Source organism: Aquarana catesbeiana, linkage group LG06 (assembly GCF_042186555.1).
Source record: "Aquarana catesbeiana isolate 2022-GZ linkage group LG06, ASM4218655v1, whole genome shotgun sequence".
NCBI classification, from domain to species: Eukaryota; Metazoa; Chordata; class Amphibia; order Anura; family Ranidae; genus Aquarana; species Aquarana catesbeiana.
Genome location: NC_133329.1, coordinates 37,874,018 through 37,889,940, shown reverse-complemented (window position 1 = coordinate 37,889,940; position 15,923 = coordinate 37,874,018). Strand labels below are relative to the sequence as shown.

General features: G+C 45.1%; 1 protein-coding gene across 7 annotated transcripts in view; it reads left to right on the top strand.

The window, feature by feature from the left end:
- The window catches only part of LOC141148316 (uncharacterized), a 254,846-nt gene extending 240,305 nt beyond the window's left edge, over nt 1-14,541 (top strand). For all 7 annotated transcript variants that reach the window (XM_073635643.1, XM_073635642.1, XM_073635641.1 and 4 more), the window contains one exon: nt 13,943-14,541. In XM_073635643.1, coding sequence (XP_073491744.1) covers nt 13,943-14,454 — 512 coding nt within the window. In that variant the 3' untranslated portion in view covers nt 14,455-14,541. The remainder of the gene's footprint in view (nt 1-13,942) is intronic.
- Nucleotides 14,542-15,923: the final 1,382 nt, after the last annotated feature.

Genomic DNA, 15,923 nt, shown 5'->3' with positions numbered 1-15,923 from the left:
ACTCTGGGAGGTCACCATAGGCCTGGAGAGGCCCATGACTTGGCTACAAGTACATTTCAGCAATTCATGCACATTTTCAATGTTTTATCACTGTAAAAACTTGAAAGTAATGAAATACTGCTAGAAATACAGCATCCTCCTAACCTCTTGTAGAGAGTTCTGTCTCTGCTGCACCAAAAACCCAAGCAGGGTGTCAAGGATGGGGGTACCAAGGGTACAGGTACTAGGGAGGCTGGATGACAAGTGAGATATTGCCACCTGTATCCAGGGCCTGTGTTCTGTCAAGGACGAGCTGCGCATACGCCACACGGAACAGCACAACAGCTGATTTTACAATCCGCTTTTGTGATGGCGACATGGCGCCTGCGCACAATAGCCAATGAAAGATTGTGCCCTGCGCTGCCGAGGTGTGTTCATGTCAGTAAGGGGCGGTTTTGTAGATGTTGGGGGTGGATTTTTAAATGATGGCAGTACTGCAAAACAAATCTTTTTCTGCTATTTTTCATATACGCTTGGGGGGCGTCTTTCTATGTTGATGGGCGGGTTTGCAGGGCGTATTTAGCTAACTACCAGAAAAATAGCCGAAAATGATTTGTTTTGCAGCACTGCCCATCATTTAAAAATCCGCCCCCAACATCTACAAAACCACCCCTCACTGACATGAACATGCTTTGGCAGTGCAGGGCACAATATGACACAAAGATTGCATCCATCGGCTATTGTGCGCAGGCGCTGTCTCAACAGCTGATCGTAAAATCAGTAAAATCAGCTGTTGTGCTGTTCCGTACGGCATATGCGCAGCTCGTCCTGGGCACTTCTCCATAGCAGGCACTATCTGATAGAACACCAGCCCTACCATGGGTCCTGGCGGGTCCATGGGACCCAAATGGCAGCTCAAGTAGGGGCAGCTATGGCCTGGCCGCCCCGCCACCTCTATGTCCCGACTCCCGCCGCTGGCCGCCGAACATGCAGTGTGTGTGTGTGCCTGCAGTGACATCGCTGCGAGGCGGGACACCATCCTGAGTGCGGCGGAGGGTCCTGGAGGCAGGGTTCTTCAGACGGAACGCCAAGTTTGGTGGGTTTTCACCAAGTGGGTCCCCGGGAATCGGAGCTCAAAGTATCTCCTCTAGCCTGTCCTACACTGTGCCTCTCCACTGTGTTCTGTGACTCCCGTCGGAAAATGCATCCGACGAACTGCACATGTGCAGTCTTACGTCATGCCAGCTGATAGGGGAATCAGCTGGTGTGACGTAGTGGATGCATTATTCGACGGGAGGCACTAATCGACAAGACACCGGCACGACGCTAGCCCTGCGTGAGACTCCCTCACTGCTGCCTCCTGACCTGTCACAAGCGCGCCACCCGGAGAGTGACAGTTTGAGCATTCGGAGGGGCGGGGGCGATTTATCCTGAGGGGGGTCTGTACTAATGGAGGGGGGGTGTATTCTAAAGGGGGTCTGTCCTAATAGAGGGGGGATCTGGAGAAGGGGTTTATCCTAAGAGGGGTCTGTACTGATGGAGGGGGGGATTTATTCTGAGGGGGTCTGTAATTATGGAGGAGGGGGGGTGGTTTGTCATGGGGAGGTTCTGTACTAATAGAGGAGGGGGGTGGTTTGTCCTGAGGGGGGTCTATACTTAGTGGAGGGGGGTTTGTACTGAGGGGGGCTACTATAATTGGTGGAGGGGGGGGTGACACCAACGCTAGTGATATCACTGTGTGTGTGTGTCTGCCTCCAGATCAGCATATAGTGTCGGTGCTCTGCTCCTGTGTACATTCCTGCTAGGGAGCGGGACGGGCTGCATTGGTTTGAAGCAGCGTGGGGTGGGAATGGCTTGTACAGCGGAGCCAGAGCAGTGCATGGGTTAGGGAGTGGAGAAGGTTTCCTGGCTGGAAGTCCCGAAGCACATCACATGACAGCATACCACAGCACAACTACCCGCTCATCACTGACACCACCAGTGCTGCAAGACGGAATAAGAGGCTCAGGTACCACTTTGCCATTTGGTGAGTTCTATGTTTATAGTAAAAATTAGGTAATGTGAGTGGCAGGCTGGCTTAATTGCTTGCTCTATGTATGTTTACTCATCCCAGGGCCCAAGTCCCTCCCACTTACTGACCACGCTATAGCCGATTGACGGCTACAGCGCGGCCAGCTACCTCTGGGAGGCCTCCCAGTCTTGGACCCAGGCAGCGCAATGTCTTGGGCCAGCCCTGCCTGTGTCGCATCCTTTGAAAGCAACCAGCACACTGGCAGATTGTTGTGAGAACTACACATTTCCCAGTCTGGACAGGGACAAAAGCTGTACAAAACTGCATATACAAATAATCCACTAAAATCAGGCTCTACCCAGATCTAGCTGGGTCACCACACACAAGCAGTCTAGCAATTAGCACACACTTCTGAGATTTCTCAAGCTACCCTGTGAGTTAGAAATTTTCCTAGTTAAAGCAGACTGCTACGCACATTTAGTTTAGCTCCACTGTAATCAGAGGAGCAGGGGTTGAATATTGAGGTTTGCTCAGTGTTTCACGGGCTGCTGCTCTGATTGCTTCCTCTGTCTTCTAGAGGACTCTAGAAGCATAATGGGAGGAAGGACAGCCTGAATATGTATGGGACTCCAGCCAATCCCTGAAGGTGTGCCTAATAGGAGGTGACAAAAGCCCATAAATAGTCTGACACCTGAGCAGCAGAGTGCAGTGTTCCTGGATCCAGTTCAGTTCTGCTGGAGAAGACCTCTATTGAGGGCTCTGCCCCCTAAGGCAGAAGTCTGGAAGGAAGCCAGCCAGAAGACACCAAGGTCCCAACTAGGCTAAGCTTGGGGGCCAATTTGCAAGTTCTAGTCCAAGGATCTAGTTGGGTCAAGGAGGGAGCTGTGGGAGCCCAAGTTGTCCAGAAGTGGTGTTCTACATCTCCCCCCCTAGAAAGAACCTGGTGGATATTGGCAGGAGGCAACCGATGATTCTGTGGCAAAGTGAGTACAAGACACCAGCGCTGAAGTGTTTCAGAGTGTGTAGCTTTGAAACTCTGGGAAGTGTACAGGTGACAGTCAGCCTAGAGATCCAGTGGAGCATTCCTTTGTGCAAGTTCAGCCAGAAGCCACTGCCTGGGATGCAAAAGTGTGCTAAAAGTTTGTTTGTCCTGGAGGGCTCTCTAAACAGAGGGAATGGAGGTGACTCGGGGGTTCCAGAACTCTGGCTGGGGAAGACACTGTCACCCTTCTTCACTCAGGTGCGGGCCACACCCCAGTAGCGACGCCACTGGTGATTTGATCTCTGCGCCATTTACAGAAGACCAGCTCATGCAGGCTGAAGGAAAGAACCAAGAGGCGGAGCCTGGGTTCCGCCTCTTGTTTCTTCCTCATGATAGCAGGTCTTCTGTAAAATGGCACCCGGTGGAGACAATTCACCAGTGCCGGCTGCGGACGTCTAGTGGCGGGAAAAAAAACAAAAAATGAATAAAATTGGCAAACCGCAGATTTCCCAGGACATTTCCTGGGAAAACCTGGACAAAGGTCTAAATATCGGGAATGTTCCGGGAAATTTGGGACAGTTGGCAACTATGAATTTGTGCAGTCAGCTGTTTGTGAACTGCAGCCAGAAGTGAAGCAGTCCTCAAGTTGTACAGTTTGCAGTTCTGGGGTGTCCCATGCTCTCTATCCCTGTCTAAGTTCACCATTCCCCTAGACTGATCTTTTGAGTGAAAGGAAGAATGCCAAAGATGCTGTGTGTGCTCTAAGGGGGAAAGTCCCACATTTTCCAGAGGCTCTTTTGGGGTGCGCTATATATTTAGCCTAATTTTAGCTAAGAACAAGAACAGAAAATCCATCACAAGGTACATAACTTTGATTTAGTATGATGTGCCCCTTGTTAATTCTTCTTTTAGTAATCTTACTCTGTCATATGGCTCCTACCTCTACCCCTACTTCTACCCCTATCCTTGCTGCTGTAAATCTTCCCTTGTGATGGTGGTTAATATAGTTAAGGGACTGTCAGGAGTTCTCATCAATAGAGCCTTACTATGCCAACCTTTTTCCTGTCAGATCCACTATTCATGGAAGCCATACTACAGTTTCTATGAACAACACAGGATATCTGAATGGAAGATGAGCAGATGATTGATCCACCCCCACCGTTCACAAAGATAAAGACTACAAAAATACAAATAGAACAAAACTGAAATTGTGGTTTTGAGCAATATGGTTTATTATGTTGGTGGGAAGTTCATAGAGAAAGTTTTGTAGACGTTTTGTTCAGAACACACTCCTGGACAAGTACATATCTCATGTTCCTCAATTTTTGGGGATAGGGATGTGGGGTGGACTATAATCTTTGACCATTCACCTCTGAAGGGAATTGTCACCTCAGCCCTCAAGATGCTTCTTGAATCTTGAATTGGTCATGGGTTATATGTAATTAAAAGAAACAGGTGTGCTAATCTATAAGAATATTCACAGTGCAAAAATAATAAAAACTGAGGGGCATAAAGTCCACTCCTACAAAAACAAGTGTATAAAAATGACTCAGTGAAAAATATACGATTCAGTTCATAAAAGGTACATAAAAAGATGTGCATACAAAATGTCCAACTGGCAAACCCTTATACAAAATGGAACTCAATGAACCAAGTATGTGAAAACTTCTGTGCTCTTCAAGGAAATTGCGTGAACCAAATATAAGGGAACTTCAGTGCTCTTCAAAACACAAAGACTTTAATATCCCATCACCACATAGATTTGCTTCTTACCAGATAGCAGTAGTTTCAAGCATTGGATAATAATCCCACCATGCTCCAACAGACTGGAGGCTGTAAAAGTGGATAATGATCCCATCAGGCTCCAACACCTTAAGCTGTAAAAGTGGAACCGGTTTTTCAATGGACACAGGAATCACGGTATGTTTGGAAGAGCTGATATGCAATCTGGCAGCTCAAGGATAAATCCCAGAGCATAGGAGCCTCCTTTTCCAGCTGAAGCCTATTATGGAGAAACTAGTCAGGTGGAGCCTATTGTGAGACGTCTTACTGTTTGAACTGGCTAGTGCAAACCACCGCTCTGTTTTTTATGTGCATTTATTTTTGCTGATGTTTGGCTGCTTAATAAAAGTTTAAAATCCACATCTGACCAGATAACTAGCAGTCTGACTCGTGAAATTCGTGAACTAGGTCAGCGCACAGCAGATTTAGAAACTAGGGTGGACAACATGGAACTAACTATTCAGGAGCAGGCCCAAGAACAAATGGCTCTTCGTGAGGAGAATGCTATGTTACTCTCTCGTTTAGAGGACGCAGAAAATCGATCTCGCAGATCCAATCTGCGCCTCCGTGGTATACCAGAGTCGATTGATGATATCCAATCTTTTACCACCGCTTTGTTTCAGGAACTCTCACCCCCCATACCTATCGAGCGCCTTGGGTTCGATAGAATCCACAGGGCACTAACACGACGCCAGGCGGATGGCCCGCCAGGTGACATTATTGTTAAGCTGCATTTCTTTCGTACAAAGGAACAGCTGTTAACAGCAGCCCGCAACAAGAACTCTTTACAGTTCCAGAACCACACGTACCAGCTGTTCTCTGATCTAGCACCCCTCACTATCGCAAAGCGCCGTGCTATGAAACCCCAGCTGCAAATCTTGCAACAGCACCAGCTCAAGTACATGTGGCGGTTCCCGTTTGCCCTTCAATTCTCCCACCTGGGACAACAGCATACCTGTACCATGCCGGAATCACTCCAAAAGCTCCTGGAATCGCTCCACCTGACACCGCCGGCGCATCATTCAGAAACATCTCTTCCTCGCACACCGGCTCGATCAGCCTCCCACCCATATGCCACGACCCCAAAACGAAGCAATCCTGATCCCGCTTCAATCCGGAAGGGGACCCCGGCCCGATCGTCTGGAAGCTACCACCCAAGCCCGAAATCCCAAGCTCTACGTTGATAACTTGCAAACTGCCTTTTTGTCCATTTTTTCTTTTTTGCACACAGGTCCTCGGTGGTATTCACAGAAAGTGACTTCTGATTTCACCAAGAAGACTTGACAACAGCTGAGACCTGTTCGACGACTACAGCTCGCCAGGTTTTCTTCGCGTCCTGAACATTAATCTCCAGGGCATCTAGGCCCCTTTGGGCCCTCTCAGGTTCAGTCATATTACTACTGTTTTTCCTTTTTTTTTTAGGTTTTACGTTTTATGTTTTATTGTTCATTATGGTATTGTTCTGCAAACTCACACACAAGACAGTAAAGTGTATACCTTCAATTTACTTTAAGTAGGTGCCAGTATAACATATCTGCTTAGCTTTATGGTCTTTGCTGCTCGCACCCCTTTCACTAAATGATGGAATGTTAGCACAGTCTAGGCTATCGGTTTTGAGTTTTTACACTATACTTAATGTAACTCATCGTATCCAGTCCTTTTATTCGTTCCCTCCCCCCCGTCTTCTTCCCCTCCCCATTCCTCTCCCCCCCCCCCACTCCCCTCCCCCCCACTCTCCTCTCCCCCATTCCCCCTCCTCCCCCTTTCAACGTCCCTCTTCCTCCCACCCTAGCTCCTCCTCACCCCGTCTTTTCCTTACCTCTTCCTTCTTCCCATCCCCTCTCCCTCCCCCTCTATCCCCCCCCCTCCTCCCCTTCCTCTCCAGTTCCCCTTCCCCTACCCCCATACCCCCTGATATGAATAACCCGTTTCTTAAACATATTCCTACTTAAGTATTTATGGCTATCTGTAATTACTTTGATGTCAGCAGAACTTACAAATTGTATTGATGTTGTTATCTCCGTTTGCGGCGGGGAGCAGTCATTGCACCCCTCTCTTACAGCGCACCCGCTCTTTGACTAATTTACTGGTCGTGGAGTTGGTGCACTACCCAGTCGGGCGGTACTGACCCGCAGTCTCCCTATATGGACTGTGTCTCAGTGCATTGCCCTACGCTCACTTCCCTTCCCCCTCCTTTCCCCTCTTTTCTCTTTTTCTCACCTTACTTTACTACTCCTCGCCCCCTTCTTCTTGGTCGGTCAGCTCGCGCGGGCCCCTTACCACCTGATAGGGTCCCCCATTATACCCATCAATGGCCCCACTAAATATACTAACCTTAAATGTTAAAGGACTGAACTCACCCCATAAGCGGGTGAAGGCTTTCCAAACATTTGCATCCCTAAGAGCTAGTGTGGTAGCCCTCCAGGAAACTCATTTTTCCAAACATCACACCCCGGGCTTCTTTAGCTCTAAATACCCACAGGTATTCACCGCTTCAGCGGAAACAAAACATAGAGGGGTTCTACTCGCTTTTCATCACACCACCCCATTCACCCTACAGTCCGAAATAAAAGACCCAGGGGGTCGGTATCTAATTTTAGTGGGGTTACTACAGGATACAACGGCCACCTTCGTTTCCTATTATGCCCCTAATGCAAACCCTAATCCCTTCTTCTCACACCTTTTACAGGTAGTAAAAACACACAGTAAAGGAACCCTGTTCCTGTGTGGCGACTCCAATTCAGTTCTACAACCGCACCTAGACAGGTCACCCTATACTCCTGAACACTATACCCCCTCAGCGCAATTTAATTTCGAAGACAAATACTAAAGGCTTCTCTTCTGGACACTTGGAGGGAATGCAACCCCATTAAGAAAAATGTTACATTTTACTCCCAGCCCCATAAATCCTTCTCCAGGATTGATCATATCTTCATTTCCATAGCATCTGCACCAATCCTACTTCAATCCCATATCCAGCCAATTACATGGACAGACCATTGTGCCGTGATCACCGCAGTATCTTCCTTGATACCACAACCCACAAACAGAACATGGTGCATGAACGATGCACTCTTAACCAACCAATCATACTGTCTAGATATCCAAATTGCCCTCAAAGATTATCTGCTACACAACACCACCCCAGATATCTCCCCCACGCTCCTTTGGGAGGCACACAAACCAGTGATCAGAGGCACATGTATCTCAGTCGCATCCCACCTCAAGAAAGACAGAATCCGCAAACAACAACAGCTCGAGTCAGACTATCACCAGAGTTTCCTTCAGTTTCAATCTTCCCCTACTGAGGCTCATAAACGAATTCTAGACAAAATCAAATTGGAACTTGACATCCTACTAGCTGAATCGGCTGATAAGGCTATACGCAGGTCCAACCACACAATCTACACCAAAGCCAACAAACCAGATACCTTTCTGGCCTTGCGTCTTCGCAGACCAGATCGTGTTCGTGTCCCCATCAGACTCAGATTGACTAAAGATAGTGTTACTAGTAACCCGATCAAGGTGCTCTCCGAATTCCGTAGACAATTGTCGAAACTCTATGAGGCAGGGGCTGCTTTTCCCACACGTCAAGCAGAAAAGCTTTTCCACAATCTGCCAATCCCTACGCTATCCAATGATAGTCGCGAGTCTATGGAGAGTACGATCACGGTTGAGGAAGTCTTAGCAGCCATTAAGACACTTAAACCACATAAACGTCTGGGCCCGGACGGCCTCCCCAGTCTCTACTATAAAAAATTTGCGGCTGAACTCGCCCCTCTCCTCACTAACGCATTCAACGCTTTACTCAGACAGAATTCCTTTGGTCGTGACACATTGACAGCACTTATTTCTATGATTCCGAAACCAAACACAGACAATACAGTGTGGTCTAACTTTAGGCCAATTTCTTTGCTAAACATTGATATAAAGATCCTGGCCAAAATTTTAGCCTTACGCCTTAACCCGATTATTGGCAGTCTAATACACAAGGACCAAGTTGGTTTTATACCCAAGCGGCAAGCCAGTGATAACGTTAGACGTGTAATCCTTCTGCAACATTTAGCCCGATCATGTAAAATACCGATGCACCTCCTCTCCCTAGATATAAGGAAAGCATTCGATACAGTTTCCTGGCCCTATCTTCTTTATATCCTCCAACGCTGGGGCTTCGGCCCACATTTCCTTGGTTGGATCAATGCCTTATATAACCATCCACAAGCATACGTACAATACTCAGGATTCCGCTCAGATCCCTTTCCCATCTCTCGTGGAACCAGCCAGGGTTGCCCCCTATCTCCCCTTTATTTGCTCTCGTAATAGAACCTTTGGCAGCCTTGATCAGAGCAAACCCTGATGTTCGTGGTCTGGAGATAACTTCTACCACACATAAATTATGCCTTTTCGCAGATGATGCATTATTGTTCGTCACATCGCCACACACAACCTTACCAAACCTCATGCGCATTTTAGATAAGTTTGCTCTGGTCTTCGGGTTAGAAGTCAACCAAGCGAAATCCAAGCCCCTCAATGTGTCACTACCACAAACCGATCTCGAGTTACTTCGCCAAAACTACCCTTTTAATTGGTACACAACATCCATATCCTACCTGGGGATTAAATTGACCAGTGACCCACTGAATTTATTCCACTCCAATTACCTCCCAATGCTAACCCAACTCTCTTCTCTGCTTAATTCCTGGCAGCCCTTATGTGTCTCCTGGCTGGGACGAGTGGCAGCTGTGAAAATGTCCTTGCTACCGAAATTACTATATCTATATAGGGTACTCCCGATAGCGATCCCCCCTTACTATCATAGGACCATACAAAACCGAATTTTTAAATACATTTGGGGCCCCACTAAACCTAGAGTGGCCAGATCGGTATTACTCTGCCACAAGCTTAATGGAGGTCTTGGTATACCCAACTTCTTACATTATTACCACGCAGTCCGACTGGCCCAGTCTATTCTATATTATTCTAAGAATGAAACTCCGCTCTGGGTCAGCCTTGAGGCCATAGATCTCCACCCAATTACAGTCACCAATTTACTGTGGCTCCCCCCAGTGGCACGTGGCACTATAACCAACCCAATAACGCAATGCACCCTCAAGCTTTGGGATAGATTGCGAACCCCCTTTAAGTTGATCTCACCACACTCCCCACTTTTATCCTTTTTAGGCCACCCGCTGTTCTACCCAGCATACACTGAACCAGCCCTGTTTCAAACCTGGGCCCAAGCGGGTCTGACTCGCATATGTGACCTACTTAGTGGTAACTCTATAAAATCTTTTCCAGCTATACAAGCGCAAGCGCATCTTTCACCTAGAGAATGCTTTCGTTACCTCCAAATTGCTCATTTTGTCAAAACAAATTTAAAATCCAGTTCTGGACTGGATACCCTAACTGAGTTTGAGAATATGTGCGACTCGGACCCGCACGCACCAGGTATCATCTCTCGCCTTTACACTCACCTCAAGACACCATCCACAAATCTCCCCACCTATGCGCAGCAATGGTCTAAAGACTTAAACATCGATCTAGAGGCAGAAGACTAGTCCTCCATATGGACTAACACGAAAAATTCATCCCAAAATGTTGTTGCCTCAGAAGCAAACTACAAGGTGCTCATGCGATGGTACCTGGTCCCATCGAGAATTGCCAAATTCCTACCTGAATATCCCCCGACCTGCTTCAGGGGTTGCAAAGATAAAGGAACACACATCCACATCTGGTGGACATGTCCACTAGTGCAATGTTTCTGGGCAACAACATTCCAGATGGCTTCCACTCTCCACCATGTTACTTTAGAACCTAACCCAACTATAGCTCTACTCAACCTTATACCCCAAGACTACACCAGAGCCCAATGCTGTCTCCTTCTCCGCCTATTTACAGCAGCCAAGCAAACGATAGCTAAAGCTTGGAAGACACCAGCACTTAGCATAATTGAAATGAAAAATAGAATTACCCAGGCAATGATACACAGCAAAATTGAAGCAACAATAATAAAGTCCCACAGCACTTCAGAATTTGGCAACCATGGATAGAGCACTTCTTGCCCCCAGACATCGACAAGAGCCTGCTAGAACCCTGAGATAGTTCTAATAACCACTTATGATTTTTGAAACCATACCGGTGCCCGCGCGTCCCGACCGCCCCACCACCTCTTCTCAGCTCTCCCTCACTTTTTCCTTTCTGCTCCCCTTTTCTCTATGCTCCTCACTCTCTTTCCACTTCCCCCCTTATTTATCCCTGATAATATGGGTAGTATACTCTGTCTCTTTTTCTTTTTTCTCCGTTGAGTTGGTCTCGGCTGTTTATCAAGACCGACCCCATGCCTATAATCACCAGTGATATATTGTGTCTAAATTAGGGACCACGGTCCCTCTTAATGTTAGCATGCTCAGTTTTACTGGATCTTGAGCTACTTGACAGAGTGTATAATGTTTGTAAGCTTTTACCCTTCTTATGTCATCATTATCCTAACTTGTTAAGATGCATACTGCTTTATATGTACACAATACCCTGTACTGAAAAGCTTGTAACAAATGCTTGTTATTTACCAATAAAATTATTTGAACAAAAAATTTAAAAAAGTGTGTGTTTTTCCCCAAAAAATGCGTTTGAAAAATCGCTGCGCAAATACTGTGTGAAAAAAAAAATGAAACACCCACCATTTTAATCTGTAGGGCATTTGCTTTAAATATATAATGTTTGGGGGTTCAAAGTAATTTTCTTGCAAAAAAAAAATAATTTTTTCATGTAAACAAAAAGTGTCAAAAAGGGCTTTGTCTTCAAGTGGTTAGAAGAGTGGGTGATGTGTGACATAAGCTTCTAAATGTTGTGCATAAAATGCCAGGACAGTTCAACCCCCCCCCCCCCCCCAAATAACCCCATTTTGGAAAGTAGACACCCCAAGCTATTTGGTGAGAGGATGTCGAGTCCATGGAATATTTTATATTGTGACACAAGTTGCGGGAAAAAGACAAATTTTTTTTTTTTTTTTTTGCACAAAGTTGTCACTAAATGATATATTGCTCAAACATGCCATGGGAATATGTAAAATTACACCCCAAAATACATTCTGTTGCTTCTCCTGAGTACGGGGATACCACATGTGTGAGACTTTTTGGGAGCCTAGCCGCGCACGGGACCCTATTTTGGAAAGTAGACACCCCAAGCTATTTGCTGAGCGGTATAGTGAGTATTTTGCAGACCTCACTTTTTGTCACAAAGTTTTGAAAATTAAAAAAAAAAAAAAAAAAATTCTTGCCTGTCTTCATTTTCAAAAACAAATGAGAGCTGCAAAATACTCGCCATGTCTCTCAGCAAATAGTTTGGGGTGTCTACTTTCCAAAATGGGGTCATTTGGGGGGGTTTTGTGCCACCTGGGCATTCCATTGCCTCCGAAACTGTGATAGGCAGTGAAGAGTGAAATCAAAAATTTACACCCTTAGAAATCCTGAAGGCGGTGATTCTTTTTTGGGGTCCCGTACGCAGCTAGGCTCCCAAAAAGTCCCACATGTGGTATCCCCGTACTCAGGAGAAGCAGCTGAATGTATTTTGGGGTGCAATTCCACATATGCCCATGGCCTGTGTGAGCAATATATCATTTAGTGACAACTTTTTGTAATTTTTTTTTTTTTTTTTTGTCATTATTCAATCACTTGGGACAAAAAAAAATAATATTCAATGGGCTCAACATGCCTCTTAGCAATTTCCTTGGGGTGTCTACTTTCCAAAATGGGGTCATTTGGGGGGGGGGGGGTTTGTACTGCCCTGCCATTTTAGCACCTCAAGAAATGACATAGGCAGTCATAAACTAAAAGCTGTGTAAATTACAGAAAATGTACCCAATTTGTAGACGCTATAACTTTTGCGCAAACCAATAAATATACGCTTATTGACATTTTTTTTACCAAAGACATATGGCCGAATACATTTTGGCCTAAATGTATGACTAAAATTTAGTTTATTGGATTTTTTTTATAACAAAAAGTAGAAAATGTCATTTTTTTTTCAAAATTTTCGGTCTTTTTCCATTTATAGCGCAAAAAATAAAAACCGCAGAGGTGATCAAATAACATCAAAAGAAAGCTCTATTTGTGGGAAGAAAAGGATGCAAATTTTGTATGGGTACAGCATTGCATGACCGCGCAATTAGCAGTTAAAGCGACACAGTGCCAAATTGTAAAAAGTGCTCTGGTCAGGAAGGGGGTAAATCCTTCCGGGGCTGAAGTGGTTAATAAACCCTTTTGTTGAAACATATTGCACTATGAGGCTGTCTTCTTCCTCCCTTATGCTCTGGGATTTATCCTTGAGCTGCCACATTGGATATCAGCTCTTCCAAAGATACCGTGATGCTGGCCTCTGGGAGATTTGTTGTTGCTGCTGGGGGCCTATTGCTGCTGGAGTGGAATTTTGTTGCCAGGGTCCATTGTTGTGTAGAGGACCTGTCATTGCTGGGGTGGGGTCTATCGTTGCTCACTGCAAGGGAACTATTTTACTGTGTTTTTTGTTATCATAACAAATTCCGTGCAATTCACTTAGTAGCACAAAATGATACTTGGTTTTGTATTCTCTAAAAGGGGCGTTACAGGGAGTTGGGTAGAAATCAGAAACTAAGGGTGACTCAGAAGGGGGGGGGGGGGGAGGTTCTGCACCTATTCTCAAAAAAAAAAAAAAAAAAAAAAAGCCCTAATCACAACTATCTATAATATCATCCACTTTTGTTATGCAGTGTTATCAGTCTTGCCCAGTTCTGCCCCACTGTACTAGAGAACACCTTTCCTTATGTTATGGAGATGTGAAGAGGGAGGTGCTCTGTAGTCCATTGGGGAAGAACTCAGGCAAGATTGCTTGGAATTTCAATACAGCAGAGGCAGTGTGTCATCAGCTCACTACAGGAAGTTAGGAGATCACTGGGTTTCTGTTTATTCTGATTTCAACAGGAGTGCATGCAAAAAAACACCCAAAAATGCGTGTTACATGTATGACTTGGTTAGTTACAGAACAAAACATGAAGAAGAACTTATGTTACCATCATACTAAAAATCAGGAAATCTTTTGCTAAACTTCAAACTGTCCCTGGGAGTCAGAAAATAAATGTTGTTGTCTTTTTAACAAAATGACATAAAAAAGATTTTAAATACACATATATTTTGTTTTTCCTTTGTCTTTAAAAGCATTGAGAGACAGAACAAACTACGGTTCTTGCAGCCAAGGTCGCCAGAGACAAAAAAATGGACATGAGCATCATCCAACCAATTCTTGTACTGATTCAAGTCAGAATTCAACAAAAGAAGACCAGCCAGCTAAACAAATAAAGGGAACTGAAAAGAAGAGATGTACAATACCAAGAGGAAAACCTCTGCCTGACATAACACTAAATTCACTGACAGATGAAAATATTAACCGTATGAAAGAAGACCACAAAGGCAAGCCATCAGTATATTCCTGCCTTTTATTCATGCACCTTGTGCCATATAATATATTTAAAAAATGGGCAAAAAAAGAGGTTAATTTTGATGGCTATGGAGGTAAAAGGGCCATTCCAAATAATCTGCTTGATGCTATAATGAAAGAGGTCAGAAAAGCATTTGGAGACTCAAAACCAGAGGACAAAAAACAAATAAAAAACAAATTGAATTACCTCCTCAAGAATCCCCCCAAGACTGGATGGCCACGACAATTTTGATTTTTTTGGCAGAGCATATTTTTTACTGAATTTCCTGTTTTTACTTTTTCCTGAATGACAGTAAAAAAATGTGTTGTTGGTTTCTAATTAATGCCTTCTTTTTTTTTTTTTTACCTGGTTCAAGGCAGCCCGTAGATGGTGCAAATTTCTTTCTTGCAACCATGGATTGCAGGAAAGAAATTTGCACGATTCCCCCATCAACACAGACGGTGTTGACAGGGGAATCCCTCCTGCTGAGCAATTGTCTTGCCCGCCAGGAGAAGACAGTGATCATTGCTAGCGGCTATAGCAGCCGCTTGCAATAATCAGAAGCAAATCCGGCAGGCTGGTTGTACCCAAGTTGATTGATCGATCAACTTGGTACATTCAGTCTGCCCAATAATTGGAATCTCAGCTGGTTCTTGCTGAACCGTCCAAGATTCGAACCATGTTTGGCTGGTATAAATCTAAAATTTGCCATTACTGCATGGAAAGAGCCATTAAGCCCCACCAGAAAGAAAGTTGGAAAAACCAACAATGGTGCTTGCAGCTATGGCGAGGTCTAAACGGCACCCAATTAACCATAGGTAGAAAGCAGAATCAGTCAGATTATGTTGAGGTGGCTCCAAAAAGCCCTTCATGGAACACCGTGAGGTACAACATTTAGGGGAATTTATATAGAGGGTCTTCAACACTCTTTAGAATTCTGGTGGGCCTCCACATAATAAATGTTGGTGTGGATGACAGATTTATGTACAGGATTGATGGTGTTGCAAACAGGTACATGAATCTTATGCCGCGTACACACGAGCGGACTTTACGGCGGACTTTGCCCGGCGGACTGGATTTCGTCGGACAATTCGATGTGTGTGGGCTCCAGCGGACTTTGTTTTCTCAAAAGTTGGACGGACTTAGATTTTAAACTTGTTTAAAATTTATCCGTTGAAATCGAGTCCGGTCGAAAAGTCCGCTCGTCTGTATGCTAGTTCGACGGACAAAAAGGCACGCTAGGGCAGCTATTGGCTACTGGCTATGAACTTCCTTGTTTTAGTCCGGTCGTACGTCATCACGTACGAATTCGACGGACTTTGGTGGATTGTGTGTAGGCAAGTCCGTTCATTCACAAAGTCCGTCGGAAAGTACGTCGAAAAATCCGCCGGGCAAAGTCCGCCGTAAAGTCCGACCGTGTGTACGCGGCATAAGGCACCCACCTCGTGTGAAAGGACATTGAGACTGAAGTGACCATATAGACATTGCATTCTCAGTGCATCTGATCTTCCTCCAGCTGCTGCAGAAGTCATATATATATATATATATATATATATATATATATATATACTGAAAGCAGAGACCCTGGAGAATAAAATGATGGAAGTCCAAAATTTTAGTAGCGCAACAGTTTATCAAGCGCACATTTTTTGTAAAACGTACACTAAAGTTGATTTTAGTGCACACAAATGCAATCTTTGTAATCAATTGTTTGGTAACAA